Genomic DNA, 16,166 nt, shown 5'->3' with positions numbered 1-16,166 from the left:
GCTGAGCTAGTGAGCTAAAAATAATAGTGTAGCCTGGGGTCTCATGGGCAACAGCGAGTAGCAGCTTGGGCTAGCTGTGCCCATGTATGTACCCGGGGGGTTCAGGCGGGTTTGTACTTGGCACGGCTAGCCGGCTGCTCGCTGTTGCCTATGCTACCCAGCCACACTACTATTCTTAATGTGCTAGTTTGATGAGAGCTAGCAAAAAGTATGTCTCTGCAAGCTGGGAATCTCACCCCTAGCTCCACGTATAGAGAGATCCAGATACAGCAGTGGTGGGGAAACCTGTGGCCCACGGGCTGCACACGGCCCGTCAGGTTAATCCGCTGGTGGGTCGTGAGACAGTCTGTTTACATTGACCGTCCGCAGGCATGGCCGCCCGCAGGTTGCCCACCGCTGATCTACAGTATATCCAATAGCATTGTGTAACTTCTTTTGAAGTCTTTCTTATTTAGTAACCAAGCCTTTATCTTGTAAGCCATAGCGCAAAATAATTAATTATAATAGAAACCATGGCTTCTGATGGAGGATATACAGCTGAACCTGCAATAGTAAAATAATAGGTTTATAAGTCCTCTTGAAAACTGTAAGGTAGCCTGTTAAGCATGAAGTTCTAGTTTCAGGATCTTTTAATGCAAGAGTCATCCATGCCATAAAAGCATTTGAGGTTGTTAAGAAAAGAGGTTGTTGCAGAAGAGCACATAAGTTGCAAAGAGGGAATATTGTCCTCAAATCGGGAAGCGTTAGAGCCTTACTCAAGCGTTTAGAAATAGTTTAGTGTATGATGCTTTTTCTCTCCCAGGAAGAACAAAGTGTTTGAATTTGTTTCTGAGCACCAGCTGAACTTTCCAGGAGAGCTGCTCAGTAAAGTCAATGGAGAGAATGTATTTAAAGATGAAAATATTCTGGTGAGTAAATCTTAGGGCTGGAGGAAATTAGTGATTGTTCCTACCTCACACCCATTTCTGGACTTTCTTCCACTTTACCACAAGTCAGCTTTAGTGCAGGGTGGACTTGAGTTAAAATAACTACCAGCTCCTCAAACCACTAACCAACTGTAAATTAGCTGAATTCTTTATATTATTTATTTGTATTGTGTCAGCCATCCCCCAGGGCTCCATTGTGCTAGGCACAGTTCAAACATGTAACTGAGCAGAGTCCCTGCCCCAGAATACTTAGGTTTAACTAAGCCTGTCATGTCAGTAGTAAAGATCCTGCAATCAGAATTTAGTTCAGGGGTGTGAGGCAGAATAGAATCCAGTTCACTATTCCAGAGCTGTCTTGCCTCTGAAGTCCTAAGCATACATCACTCACAGGTGTCTAGGAAACAGTTATGTTCATGAAACTAGATAGATTTTTTTTTTTAAATGTGTCTCTCCAAAGCTCAAGGGACATGAACAAATCATTCTGAAAAAGAATCCATTCAGATTTTCATTTGGCTGATTGACCAGGACAGTGATCCTTCCCAATGCACAGAACTGGTACTTCTTCCATAAATCATCAACACACACTGAGAAAGCCATGGTGAGAGAATGAGGCTTTGCAACAAGCCTTCAAAATCCAGAAGACTGGTGGGATTCTGTTGGAACAAGACGGGAGTGAATTCCATAATGGAAATCCTTTCTATGGAATTACCACCTTGGCACTGGAATCTGGGGCTTCTCAATTAGAGAACATCAGCTGATCTCAGCTGCTGTGGTACTGCACGAGAAGAGTGTACTGTGGTACTGCACGAGAAGAGAAGCCTCTAAGTCGGAAGATGCCATCTTTACACAGTCACTTTTCCAGCCACAATTACATTTTGAGGTCTGTAATGTTATGGTAAAATGGATATAAATCTGTATCCACAATTTCACTATTTAAGGACATTCAATAGGTTTTCATTGTGCTGTAGCTGGCTCCTTGCATGTGTTGACAGGATGGCAAACCAGATAATTTGTGCCATGCAGGTTGGGTTTTTATTCCTTTTTTTTCTTAATTTCAGGTGTATCCCATCATTGACTTCCCTATACCACAGCTCTCCCTAGCTTCACAGAGAGCCATCATGGAGCATAATGCAGCATTCACCACATCATCACGCATTCTACAGCAGGTAAGCAGGGAAGCCAGATAGTAGGACCAAGGGTAGAAGGTGTGGATATCTGATTCTTACTCATGCAAGGCAAGGTTGTGGAATTTAGTTGCTGACCCAACATGCCCTGACAGCAATGGGAGTCAAAGGATCAGGTTCTTAGCCAGTAGCCCATATTGTAGGTCACACTTACAAGATTGGAGTCTGTATCCTGAAATGCAGAGACCGAAAAGGACTTAGGGTAATGGTACATAACCAGTTGAACATAAGCTCCCAGTGTGATGCTGTAACTAAGAGGGAAAGTGTGATCCTTGGATGTACAAGCTGGGGACAATCAAGTAGGTATGTGGTATTATCTCTTTACTTGGCATTAGCCAGCCCATTACCGGAATACACTGTCAAATTCTGGTGTCACACTTCAAAAAGGAAGCTAAAAAATTGAAAAGGGTTCAGAAAAGCGCTACAAGAATGATCTGAGATCTGGAAAACATGCCTTACAGTGAGGGACTTAAGAAGCTCAATTTATTTAGTTTCTCCAAGAGAAGATTAAGAAGTGACTTGAGCATGGTCTACAAATATCCACCCGGCAAAGAGATTTCTGACAGTAGATGGCTCTTTAATTCAGCAGAAAAAGGCACAATGAGATCCAGTGGCTGGAAGAGAAGCTGGACAAATTTAGACAAGAAATAAGGTATGCATCTTTAATAATTAGAAAAATTAACCAATGGAACAATTTACCTAGGGATGAATTCTCCAACACTCCAAGTCTTTAAATCAAGACTGGATCTCTTTCTAAAAGATATGCTATAGCCAAACAAGTTATGGGTTTGATGCAGGAATTGCTGGGTGAGGGTTTATCACCTGTTATGCAGAAAGTCAGATTAGATGATCATGATGGTCCTTGCTAGCCCTAAAATACATTAATTTATTGTCGGGTGGCAGGAAGCTAGGCTAATCCAAGGGGGTCCTGAGATATAATCCCGCTCCGGCACCTAGGGGAAGGGACACACTGCACCATCTCATTGCTTCACTCTTCATGGCCAGCTAGCTCTGCAGGCCAGTGTCTGCATGTAGGGATGGGAAGGTGGGGAGAGAGGAAAGACAGAGCAGGTGGTGCCAAGTCTCTGCCCTATTTGGAGCAATTTAAATCCCTGGGACTATGCAGGGGGAGATGGCCCTGTACTTCCCTGAGAGCAGGGGCTGCACAATTGCCCTTGGCCTCTGAGTCGATGATGAGGGAAGGCTCTTTGTGTCCCTCCCCAACTCAGAGTCAGAAACCGGGGCAATCTAGTCCTAAGGCATCAAAAGTTGGGCAGCCAAAACCACTGGTCACTCCTGATAATTTTGGATTGTGTTTATTTCATTAGATTTATTCATGCAATTGATTAAAACCAGTGATGTTGGGGGAGGATGTTAGATTTTAATTACTAGGTTAGTCATTTAAGAGCAATATTATTTTTGAGCAGATGTCAAGCCTGATATCTTTAAAAATCAGAATTAAATCCCAGGGGAAATAATGGCACTTTTCTCTAAAGACAAGAGAAACTTCTTTCCCCCTTTCCAAACAAAGTCACTGACAATAAATTCTTTATTCTCCCGGGTTAATATCCTAGCAGCTAATTTTGCATAACCATTATGTTCCATCAAGTCACATCTATTGCCTTCATTAGGTTGCAAATGCTAAATTATAGCTGGTACATACTGCCTTTTCCCTCAGGAAAGAGAAAAATGCCACCTTAAAAAAGAAAAGTAAATTAAGAGACCAAAATAAGCTAACAGGGCAATGGTTTGATTTTCCATATGGTCTGTCAATCTAAAATCAACTCTTTGGCAAGCTCATGCTTTCCAAATTAATTCCAGGCAATAATTCTCACTATCAAAAGCAGTTTGTTCACTAGGTTGGGACACACCATCCAAATGCCTCCTCTAGCTGCCTGGGAAAGCAGGTGTCGAGAAGCTCTTCCAGTGCCAAATCTCCCAGACCATGTGTTGTTTACTTAGGTCTGAGCTGCGTCCTGCCAGACTATTCCTCACTACTTAATTCTTTGCACCCTCCACTTGCTCTTGGCTAAAGTTGTACCACTTAATAATCAGCATCTTTTGGAAGAAAAGAGGAGAAACACCTCTTACTCCATATTTGCTTGGCTGCTGGCATTCCAGCTTTTTATGAAGTCGGCCATATGATGGAGGTAAATATTGTGCCCATAAACGTTCCGTAGGCTCAGCGTGACTACAGTCTGGCGGCTTTCGCTTGCTTCATTTAGTTGTGTTTAGAACACTGACCTTCTGTGTACTTGTAACACGTCAGGGTGGGCAACTGAGGATCATTACATAATGAGAGCAGGAGATTATTACTTAATCTACCACAGCTACTGCATTTCTCCTCTGCCTTGTTAGTTTATACTAAACTAGATCCCAGTTGCATTAGCTTTGCTTCAGCACGGGATGGCAGTGTCTTTTCATAATAAATGCTACCAGCTGTACACCTTTGAGCTGTACACCTTTGCAAGGCTGAATGGGACTAAAGAGAGAGAATTATGTAGACAAATGGTTTGACTGAAAACTTGCTTTCAAAACACTACAGAATAGTGAACAGTCATTTAACCTAGGTGTTAGCTTCCTGTCCAGACCTTTTTCTGGCATGGTCCCTCATTGAAATATTTGCACTTGATTAGTTATTTCTAGCTGTTGAAACACATTTGCTAAAATGTCCCCCAAACAGGATTTTGTTCCAGGTAACTCTCTAATTGGCACGTGTGATTTATCTGCAGCTTTCTGCACAGAGACTCAAAATGTTTTACATGGTGTGAGTGGGTTGGGATTACTATACCCATTTCACAGATGTGCAAACTGATGCACAGAATTGTTAAGTGAACTGTCCAAGGCCATGCAGCTAGTTGGGATGAGTCAGCAGGGGCTAGCATGGCCAATCTGCTTATGGTGATTCTGTGTCTGCTCTTTCACTCGTACTGGAGTATGAGGGAGTGATAGGGCCATCAGAAGATGCAACTGGGCAGAGTGTGGGACAGAGTCAGGGTGTCTTTGGCCCTGGAAAGAGTGTGGCGTTGAAGGCATTGGGGTGCAACAAGGAACCCATTAGTGACGGAGTCTTAGCAGCTGAAGTATCTACAGTGCTTATCTCAGCTGTGGTACAACGGGTGTCCTACCAGGCACTGCGTCGGATGAGGTTTGGTACCATGACGCCCCAGAGACTCTCCGAAAGACAGTCACACAGTTACTGACTGAGCCATGAATAGAATCCAGGAGTCCCAGGTCCCTGTTCTAGCCACTGGACCACACTGTCTCCTAAACCTCTTCCTCTCTTTGCGACAACTCATCCTTAGACCCATATTTCTATATGCTCCAAAGACAACCAATGGGCTCGTCTTTGCCTTTCTCAATGCTGCTTCTTCACTGACATGCTACCCTCCCAGGAAGATGCTGATCCTTGAAGAGGAACACCAAGCATTTGCTGTCATTGTCTTTGAACTACTGTGGAAATGTTTTGTGAGGCCAGCATTTGGAGGGGATACAATCAATCTGCATTGGTGACACTTTCTGCCATAGAAGGCACCAGACTCCTAGAAGATGGTTTGTTTCTGATTCACAATCTTCTTGAGTTCCAGCAGAAGTGAAATGTACCCAAACATATTCTTGAGGCCCTTGTACAGGGTACAGGAATTTTGCAAGTTTCCTAAGAATTCTTCCATTAGGGGAAGAGAGTGGCATGGAATTTATGGCAGTTCTGTGTTTCTGCCCCCAGTCCCTGTGTGCTTCTTCCTGCTACAAGGGGCTATCCACAGGCCAGTACACCAAGAATCCACCCTCCAAAAAAATCCAGTTGCAAATTGGGAAAGGTGGGTGGATTAATGCTAATAAGGTCAGCATTAAACTTCACAAGAACTCTGCTGGGTTGCACGGTGGTAAGTATGATGCTGGGTTGTATGTAGGGTTGGGAAATAGGATACCGTGTATGCAGCATGTCCCTTGTTTGCATCCTCCCCATCCACATATCTGGAAGCCCGGAGAGCCCTTGTGTCTTTTGGGTAAGAGAAAAAGAGAACAGTGCTATTGAGACATGCTTCCTCCTTCTAAACCATGAGGGTAGGGAGCCTGTAAACACCTCCCACTTACAGTCTATATAGCCCAGACAAGAGAAAGGAAGTATTATCTCCATGTCAAGAAACTGACGCACAGATTGCGTGACTTGCTAAGGTCACATAGGAAGGCTGTGGCAGAGCCAGGATGTGAAGCCAAATCCCCTGAGTCCCTTAGCCCAGCACCTTAACTCAGAAGGATGATCTTGTGACTATCTTGGGTACTTATATAGGCCTCATCTCCACAGTGTCTGAACACCTCACAATCTTTAATGGGTTTATCGTTATAACATCCCTGTAAGGCAGTGGTATTATCCCCATTGTACAGATGGGGAAACTGAGGCACAGGGAGACTCAGTGACTTGCCCAAGGTCACACAGGAAGTCTGTAGCAGAGCACAGAATTTAACCCAAGTCTCCTGAGTTCCAGGCTAATGCACTAGCCATTAGCCCATCCTGCTTCTTTCTTTTATAAAAAGATATGAGAAAAGAAAATCTGCCACTAAGGGCAGGATGGTGAGATAAATATTGTATAATATGTAGAAGGATGCCCTTCTCTGAATATAAAGGGGTCACTGTGAGCTTCCCATATAAAAAGACATCTATTGAATTAGTTTTATTAATAAACGGTCAGTCACTACAGAAAAAGATTACCAAAGAAGTGTGTGTTCATATGCCACTCAGGTATCATAGGCATAAACTTTAAGTGTACATAGTGCAAGTTCACTATAGTAAAATTGAATCTACATAATGGAGGATAAGGAAGAAACAAGTCTAAAAGCTCCATTAAATGTTGGGTTGGAAGAATAACAGGAATAATCCTTATTCCCTTTGCAAAAAATGTCTCTAGCTCCCTGCGCATCTGCAAAACTTCATATAGTACTGGTATTTGGCTGAGAAAAGAAACAGATGAAATAGGAACCAGTTGGAAATGGATTACAGACAAACTAAATCAAACAGAGAACTATAACCAGATAGCATGTAAACTGTATATAAGTGAAAAGCAGGTAGATTACAATATGGTCTCTTTTTACACAAAGTTCACTGAGTATTTTGAAACCACCCATCTAATTTTCTTTATGCTGTAGGAGCACTGTAAGTTAGAGAGAGCCTGAGCAACAATTTTTGGCTCTAAATCTGAACCTTCCCAAGATTCAGGGGATCCTGGGTTGGAGATCTTGATTTGGCACATTATTGAAAGAGCCATGGATCCAAACTTTTCCAGGGTTTGATTCTCATTAGAAAGGGTCAAGACCTATTGAACCCTAAAGCCTCTCCTCCCTGCAAGGGGAAAACATATTCCAATAAGAGACATGCCACATAGTAAAACATTTCAGTTTATTTTAGCCAAAAGGCTGATCCTGTAGTACAGTGTTCCTCTCCCTCATTCAGAATAGGCGCTATCTAGGACAACTGTGTAGTAATGGCTGATTCTTTAGTGTTTTCCACCGTAGAATATTTTATAGAAAGAACAAGGGTAGGTAGACTAAAAGTGAAGGTTTAAAAAGTTTAGCTGCTTTCTTCACACTGCCAAGGTAGACATGCTCCTAACAATCTTTATTTGGGAGCAGGGGGATGGGGCTACATGGAATGGGGGCTGAAAAGAATCTGCAACTGTAATTTAATGGACCAAATTATGCCTTTAAGGATGGCCTTCTCTAGGCAATCTCATTGTCTAAAAGCTTGTAATCTGTGGCTTTTATCATGCTGCTGCTGCTTGTCTATATACTTCACTTTAAAAAAAGTCTTAGTACTCTTCCCACATGGAAAGTTCCGCAAATATTTTTCTGGGAGACCTGAGGAGAGACTGTCTCAGGATATTCACACTGTGGCCTGGAGATTAGACTTCTGTACTCTTTTACCCTAATCTTCCCCTCCCCACAAAAGCCAACCACTATCAACAACCCCCCACTCCCCCGAAACCAGGAAATGACTCACAGTAATTGTTTGTGCATCAGGCCTGTTAAAACATACTAGCCCCAACTTCTAGATAACCAAAAGAACCCATCAAAGGTTTTATATAGATAAACCCTTCACAGAAATCCAAACAGAGAGCCCTGCTCACCCAAAACTAAACTAACTCTACTTTTTTAGACTACAGGCCTTGCTACTACCCTCCCCCTCAGCCTTCCTGATTATTGACCTGAGGGATCTCTTTATAAATGAAGGTTAATAAGGAACTCACACCTGGGCCCTGGTTGACCAATGAAGAGTTCTAATTAGCTCTGTCAGTATCCTTCAGGGTGTGGGACCCAGTTTAGACATTAACTCCCTGATTGCTGGCTTTGATGCAGACCTAGTTTCTGAAGCAATAAACATATCTTTAATTTCCTTTCGTCTGAAACTTTCCTGGAAGCTAAGGATTTATCTATCTACAAGTACTCAAATAGTTTTGTAACAAGGTCATGATTGACATGCTTATCTGCCCTGGTTACAGCAAGCACAGATGACTTGTACCCTCATGGCTTTTAACCAGAAAACCGTATGTCCACTGTTTACACATCTACTCATACAAAGCTGCTGTACCATGTAGCTATCCCATAGTGCCTTGCAGGGACAGAGAGGGAAAATTGTATCGACAGGAGATGTACCAACAATATATGAGGCAATGTTTTCTGGGGTGTGTTACCACACACAGAGCTGTGACAATACAGGACTGGCTAACCTGTTTACACAGTGAAAGGGTCACATTTACACAGCAAAATAACACTGTCATGACACGGTTACAGGAAGACAACTACATGCTGGCCTGGCCTAGGCACACAGTTAGCTCCCAGGATTACTGAGTATTAACCGTGGCTTGTTTGTGAACAAGCCGAGCATGTCACAAAGTGGTCATAAACTCCCTGCCAATGTTCTAGAGTGCACAAGGCCGAAAGCTCCAAACACACAGGATAGTTTGTTGAAGAAGGGGGAGAGCATTTGACAACTGATTTGGTGGCTGAAGGCATCTCTCTCTATCAGATGTCAGGCGTTTCTTTCTTCCTCTCAAGACGTGGCAAAAGGTGAGGCATCAGCCTTAATTAAGGCTTTTCATATGCTTTTTTTTCTTTTCTCAGCGCCAGACTATTGAGCTGATCCCCATCACAGAAGTTCATTATCTGTACGCAGGGAAGACGTACCTATACTATGTCTATGGACTAGAAAACAAGGTGTATGCACTGGACTACCCAGAGAGGTACTGCTGTGGCTGCAACATCATATGATTGGAGTGGAATGCTTCTAGAGTTCTTCAGTGTGAAACAAACAATGGCTGCACTTACAATGGCAATATTAAGATCTGTAACTTCCTGTGGATGCACTGCCAGAGGGGTCAGCATCAGAGGAAGAAATAGCATGGCAGGACCTGGGTATTTTCATCACTGTGTCATCTGGCCCGGCTCACGGTACAGTTAGAAGACAGGGTGGTAATAACTCCTGAGTCCTGTTTACTCTGCAGCTTTATCTAGTGCTACCACAGAACTGCATGGACCTAAAATTTCCAGTGTAGACAAAGTAAATGAAAGAAGAAAACAAACCCTACCAGGAGAGAGAGAATAAGGAACACAATTGACATACACATCAATGCTATTAGCAGCTCAGAGCCTGATTCAGCCTCATTAGAGCCAATGGAAAGATCAGGCCTTCAGAAAAATATTTCCATCTGAGGATGTTTTGGATTTTTTGTTTATTGCTGTAATGATTCACCATTACAATGTTACATATTTTTAAGCCTTTTTTTTTTTACATTCAAGGTTATGCTACTTATGATTGATGCATTCTCGTCTCTCTTCTTTTATTTTCTTTGTTAGGATTTCCCTGAGCTACTACATATAACCCATAGTAACAGATAACATATTTCTATATTTATTAAATTTATTTTATTTTAAAATACCAACTAGAGTTTGCCTGACGTTATAATACTTGTATAGAAGGTATCAGATAAGAATAAATAGCATTTTCAGGCACCCTGTACGTTGTGTGTGATGTTCTTGGCAGTCAGAGAGGAGGTGAAGAACATCGGGCCTGTGGGCACATCAAAGTGGAATTGTTTATTTAATTGTATGTATTTTTAGGGTGGAATTTTTAACTCTGTTCCCACTTAAGTCAATGCTGAAACTCTCAGCCATTAAAGATTATTGCTCTTCCTGAGAACCCAGCACATGCTCCCACGAGTAGCAGAAAAACCACGTTACTCAAATCCTGATGCAATTCCTATAACCTTGTGAGGGGTCAATTTCACCACCTGTTTGTGCCAATGTTTAATTCCTCTCACCATCCCTAGCACCAGACTTTAGGGTTCAGGTTTTTTAGAATAAGGGGTGGGTGGGTGTCCAATGCAGCTATGTGTCTATGGGAAGTCAAAAGTCCACTGGGAGCTGAGAGACAAAGATCAAGGAGTCCATCAAGCTGGGCTGGTGATGATCATGCTGAGGAAGATCATGGAGTCCTGGAAAAGCATGGAAGACTGTTCAGGATGGTCAGCATTTTTTTGAAAAGGATTCTGACAGCTTTGTGTATCCTGAATTTTCCAGCCTGGATTGGGATGAAGGTGGAATATTCCTCAGGCAAACTAGCCATGTGAAAATGTTGCTATAGCACTAGAAGTGAAGACTTGTAACTTACTGTTCCCATCACCTGGTTCCAGACAGTGCTTGCTGCCCTCTGGCCGGCAATACTTCATCTAGGAAGGATATCCAATGCTGGGACCTGATCCAGTACACACTGAAGCTAAATGGGAATCTTTCCACTAACCTCAGTGGGTGCTGGATCACGCCTAGAGTATGTAGTGTTGTCTGCTCTTGCAGTTTAACCACTAATCTTGCAATATTTGGTGTTATTCTTAAAGGCCCAGCTAGGGTGATCAGACAGCAAATGTGAAAAATAGGGATAGGGGATGGGGGGTAATAGGATCCTGTATAAGAAAAAGACCCAAAAATCGGAACTGTCCTTATCTGGTCACCCTAGTCCCAGCTATTGCCAGAGACCCCCTAAGAATCCTAGCTTTCATTTAAAAAAAAATGTCTAGCCCTAATTGTGGAAGAGAAAAGCTTGAGTGGGTGAAGTGAGCACCCTCTAAACACTCAGAAACCAGAAAGCCAATAAAAAAAAGCCAACATTTTTATTTTAAAAACTCTCATGTAGGTGAAACCAGATAATCACCATGCACACGAATGAACTCACATAGAAACATGATAAAAACAAAAACACCCATGGGCCAACACTTTTTACAAAACAATCATTCCATATGTGACCTCTCAGTCCTTGTCCTCAAAGGAAACCTGCACAACACCTTCAAAAAATGAGCCGGGGAGCTTAATTCATAAGTTTGCTAGACACTAAAAATCATGGTCTTAATAAGACACTGGATTTATGGCTTATTACAACAATCTGTAACCCACTCTTTTTGTAATATGACTGCAGAGTTATTAATAGGCCACTTCACCTTGAATGATCCCTTAGAATATATGTTAACTAATTATGCTAAACAATTTATTCCACCTTGTATTTAGCTGTGACACTCTTAGTACCTTCCTCAGACTGGGAGAAGAGCTCTGTGTAGCTCAAAAGCTTACCTCTCTCTCACCAATAGAAGCTGGTCCAGTAAAAGATACTACCTCACCCACCTTGTCTCTCATGAGTTTTAAGGCAATTTCATAATTTTGGAGCCTGACTCCTGGTTTTCAGATAGTTGGGGTTGGCAATAGTGAGTACATTTCGGTGCCTTCAGTTTGCACATAACACTCCTATTGACATCACAAGGTCATGTGGGAGCAGATTAGGGATGGTGCATAGCTTGAATTGTGTTAGATTAAAAAATAAAAGAACTGATGAATATTTGGGTTGATGGACCATTTTTCAGAATTCTTTTCACTGCTCTAAATTTAGCAGAATCCAGTGCCTTTGAAAGTAATGTTACAGCAGAAGAATTAGTTTCTAGAGGAGGTCTGTCTAATATTATTTCTAGAAGAGAAAGAAGCATCCCATTGGTAATCTACTGTAACACACAGAGGATGAGAGCTGGGAGAGGTACATGCCCTTATAGCTTTGCCCACCAGAGGGAGGCAAATGCAAACAGAAATGTAGTTTTGCCTGGCATTCCATTTTTCATCAACGTTGTTTGCACAGATTCAAGACTGTATGGTTTCTGGGACTTCTGCTAACAATTGTACACAGTAGAATTTATCCCTGGCATTTGTTCTTAAGACAATTAGGCTCACAAACTGAGTCGGCTGCCGTTAGTCCATAGATTGCTGCATTACGGCTTAAATCCATGTTGCTTTGGGTGGTCTTTTATATTGGTCTGAGCTACAGCATTTTGAATTAGATTTTGAAGCCCTCACATTTGTGGCAAGACATTGTGATCTAAGGCTTTGATTCAGGTGCATTTCTAAAATCACTGAAAAACTGCTAAGAAGAATGCACTTTAAAATAATATTTGACTTTTCTTTTGCCTTGCCACAGTCTCTCCCCCCACTTCTCTGGTGTCACATATGATAATATAAAACAAACCAAACTGCATTTCCAAGGAAAGAAGAGCATTTCAAAGGGCTGTTTCTGAAGCTTCCTCTAGCCTTCTTTCCCCACTTCACAGATGCCTTTACAAAGCACAGTTTGAAGCAACTTATTCTCCTCCCTATCCATGTCTTTCTCACTCAGTAGCTCTAATACACACTCTATCCCAGTGGTAGGTCTTGCCTGAAATACATCAAGCAAACTCATGTGTGCATTTACTATGTACAAAGTGCTATAGCAGTGCCAGAGCTATCAATTCCTTTAATTTCTTTTTTTAATACACAAAAAGTGAGTTCATTTCTCCAGGATGAGAAACTACTAATACAAACCAAGAAAGAACTCCTCAGCTCAGGCAAGTGCTTAAGGGCATCTGTGCCCTTGTCGTCAGCCTGCAGACAGCTACTGCAGCATAGGAGAAGGAGTCCTGGGCTCCATTTTCTGTTCTGTCCCACTGCATAGAATTTGTTGGGTGTGAACCCACTGACCATGCCCTTAACAGGAGCAAACATTTGTACTCCACTGGGTTCTGTAGCCAGACTACATCTCCCATAATGCATCCAGAATCATGTGACTCCCATGCTGCACCACACAGGTTGGTGAGTGGGGAATGTGCATTGTATTATGGGACACCTAGTCTACCAGAGAGCCTGACCCCTAGGAGAGAATGTGGGCTCAAACTACAAGGACCATGAGGCAATGTACTGATAGGGAAATTCAGTTTAAAGTTTTGTTGGAATGATTGGAAAGGAATCATTTCAGGTCAGGTCAACAAAATGAAATATTCTGAACTGAATTTATCCAAATGAAATGTTTCATTTAGATTTTCCCCATCAGAAGATCAAAACATTTTGGAAAAATTGAAATTTCCCTATGGAAAATGTCAGTTTTGCGGAGACCACATTTTCCATTGGAAAATCATTCCAATGGAAAATTCTTAACCAATTCTCTATATAAAACCTGATCATTATCCAACACTTTCAGCTGAGGCCTCCTCATAGTCAATGTTCCCATGTTCTATCTTCTTTCTTCTACAGCTCAAGCATTTTTCTTCCCATCTTTGGCCAAACCTGAATGCAACCTAGGTTTCTGTTTGGCTGTTGTCACATAAAGTATTGACATCATTCACCTTTCCTTCATCACTGAGAGACCCTAGCAGGCTGTGTTTGACCCATCTATCATATATAAAAAATCTAACAGAAAGATTTTACAAGCTAGAACTAATGCCAATTCCATATTCAAAATTGCTTAGCCTTGACCTCCAGGTGGATTCTAAGCCATTTTGAAACACAGCCATGGTCTTATTAAAGTTTTTGATGTTAAACAACATGAGAAAGATTTAGTGCTATTCAGAAGTCATTTGTTCTTTGAGAAATGTTCTGACATGTTGCCAGAGTCAGTGTGAGTGTCCGAAGGAAGCAAAATAAGTTATTTAATATTTTCCCTCACTAGAATCTTTGCATGGCGTTTTGGCTGCACAAAATGTACCTGCATAGAAACCAAAGATCCAAGGGTTTTTCCTAGCATCATGCAGGCTACATTGGGAGGAAAGTCACAAAAATGAAAAGAAAACTAACCAGGTCAAGGGCAAACACATTTTTGCTCATAAACGGAATCATCAATGGTCATGTGCTCCCAGCTGGAATACAGCTCAATATCTCTTTCTTTATTAAACCAGACTCATAGAAATAGAAGATGGGAAAGATCCACTAGGTCACCTAGTGAAGCTCCCAGCCAGCATAGGATAACTCATCAAAGTGCAATAAAACTCAGGTTTGCTATTTTGCTCCTAATCTTCAGTGAGTCATGCACCCTAGCAGATATATTAAACACACTTCTGTTATCTCTAGTACATATTGCATCCAGTCCCACTCCCTGTGTAATTTTCCAAACCATCTTTTTTTAAAAAATGCTCCTTGCAGGCAGGACCCATGTCACTATGACTTCTCCAGTCCAAGAGACCCTACATATCTACCTCCATAACCCCTATACAAGTTGCTCCTTCATTTATAGCCAACTTTACACTTCTGGTAGGGTCCAGTCATAGGCTCTGCCCCCGTTATGCAGGGGATTAAGAGTTCAAGAATACAATTTAATTGATCCAAGGTATCCCTACACAGCCATGATCAGTGCTTCAGCAAAGCCCTTCTCCTTCTCTTTGCCACCATTTTTAACAGGGCAGACAAACCTTTGCACATGAACCAAGTGAACCAATTTTGCACCAGTTAGCCATATAAATGGCATCATTTGTGTCACCCACTGATTGCAGGCAAAAAGTTATGGGTGAAAAATTGTGCACACAAAATATGGGACAGGGCTGGAATCCCTTATAAACAGACCTGATTAACACATTACCATGTACAGAAGTCCTCATTTTGGTTACTGTGTTTCTTACAAAGGGACAACAGTATGTTTCTTATTTGCCTTGTACACGGTCTCTGAGGCATATTAGAGACCCAGCTATTTCGAAAGGGTTAAAAAAAGAAGAGAAACACATTGTAAACTCTATGCACCATCTCCTACCATTAATTATTCTTTGCACCTTTGTGAATTTCATTGAGTTTGCAGCTGGGCAACAAAACCCATCAACAGACCTTAAACTATGGAGACATCAACATATAAAAGGATATTACTTGGTGCACATACTGAAGGTAAATTGTAAAGAGAAAAGAAAAGAAAGAAGATCCCAGATGTTACACAATTACAGCTCTCCGAGCTGGAAAGGGTAAGTCTAAGACAACAATTGGTAGGGAAGTTATGCCATCACGTTCAGCCATTTCAATAAAGCATTGGCACATGCTGATTTAGATAGCAAGGCTTATATACAATTGTTGGAGTTTAATGTGATGTCAGCACTGCTGGAGACTTACAGCAGCATACACGTTTAACTCATTAACAGGAATTGTGTTAATAATCTGACTTGACTGTTTAGGAAAGCGCAAAATACATCCAACTTGAAAGCCAACTTGTTTCCTTTGTCTCAAGAGGAAATGAAGCAGATGAGCCATAATATACACAGCGGCTGCTGATGTGCAGCCTGCAGTTTGAATGGAGTACAATATAACACTATAATATAAGCTGATTTTCAGGGGCAGGATTGAATGTCTGGTTTTTACTTTGCAACTTGTTGTTCATTTTAGGTTGCTTTCACAATCACTTGGAAAAGCTCATGAATGGTCGTTGTACCAATGTTCCAAAAGGCTGAGTGCCCTACCCACAGGACCACCCTGCCCCTCATATCTTAGAATATAAGGTTAGCATTTAGAAACCCTGGAAGATCAGAAGGTTCTATTTTGGATGAGAAGGGGCAACAAAGTATTTACTGAAAGGGGATGGCAAATGGATATTCATGGCTGCCCATGGTTATATAGGGCTCTCTACAAACTCTGAGGGAAACCCTTGTACCCATCACGGTGTCATGTAAATGATATCCTCTTTTGACCCTGATGCCACTGAGGAACCCCTGGGAATTGGGGTTGCTTCACACTGCAGTGCCCAAGTGGCCTC

The 16,166-nt window shown here is 41.9% G+C and overlaps 1 protein-coding gene across 1 annotated transcript in view; it reads left to right on the top strand.

Annotated features, from left to right (window-relative positions):
• SSUH2 (ssu-2 homolog) overlaps positions 1 to 10,078 on the top strand; it is a 33,054-nt gene extending 22,976 nt beyond the window's left edge. The window contains exons 10-12 of the mRNA XM_074959678.1: positions 803 to 908; positions 1,985 to 2,092; positions 9,227 to 10,078. Coding sequence (XP_074815779.1) covers positions 803 to 908; positions 1,985 to 2,092; positions 9,227 to 9,373 — 361 coding nt within the window. The 3' untranslated portion in view covers positions 9,374 to 10,078. The remainder of the gene's footprint in view (positions 1 to 802; positions 909 to 1,984; positions 2,093 to 9,226) is intronic.
• Positions 10,079 to 16,166: the final 6,088 nt, after the last annotated feature.

The sequence above is a fragment of the Natator depressus genome, chromosome 7 (genome assembly GCF_965152275.1).
Source record: "Natator depressus isolate rNatDep1 chromosome 7, rNatDep2.hap1, whole genome shotgun sequence".
Taxonomy (NCBI): Eukaryota; Metazoa; Chordata; order Testudines; family Cheloniidae; genus Natator; species Natator depressus.
The sequence above is the reverse complement of the archived record's forward strand: the minus strand, read 5'-3'. Positions and strand labels throughout refer to the sequence as shown.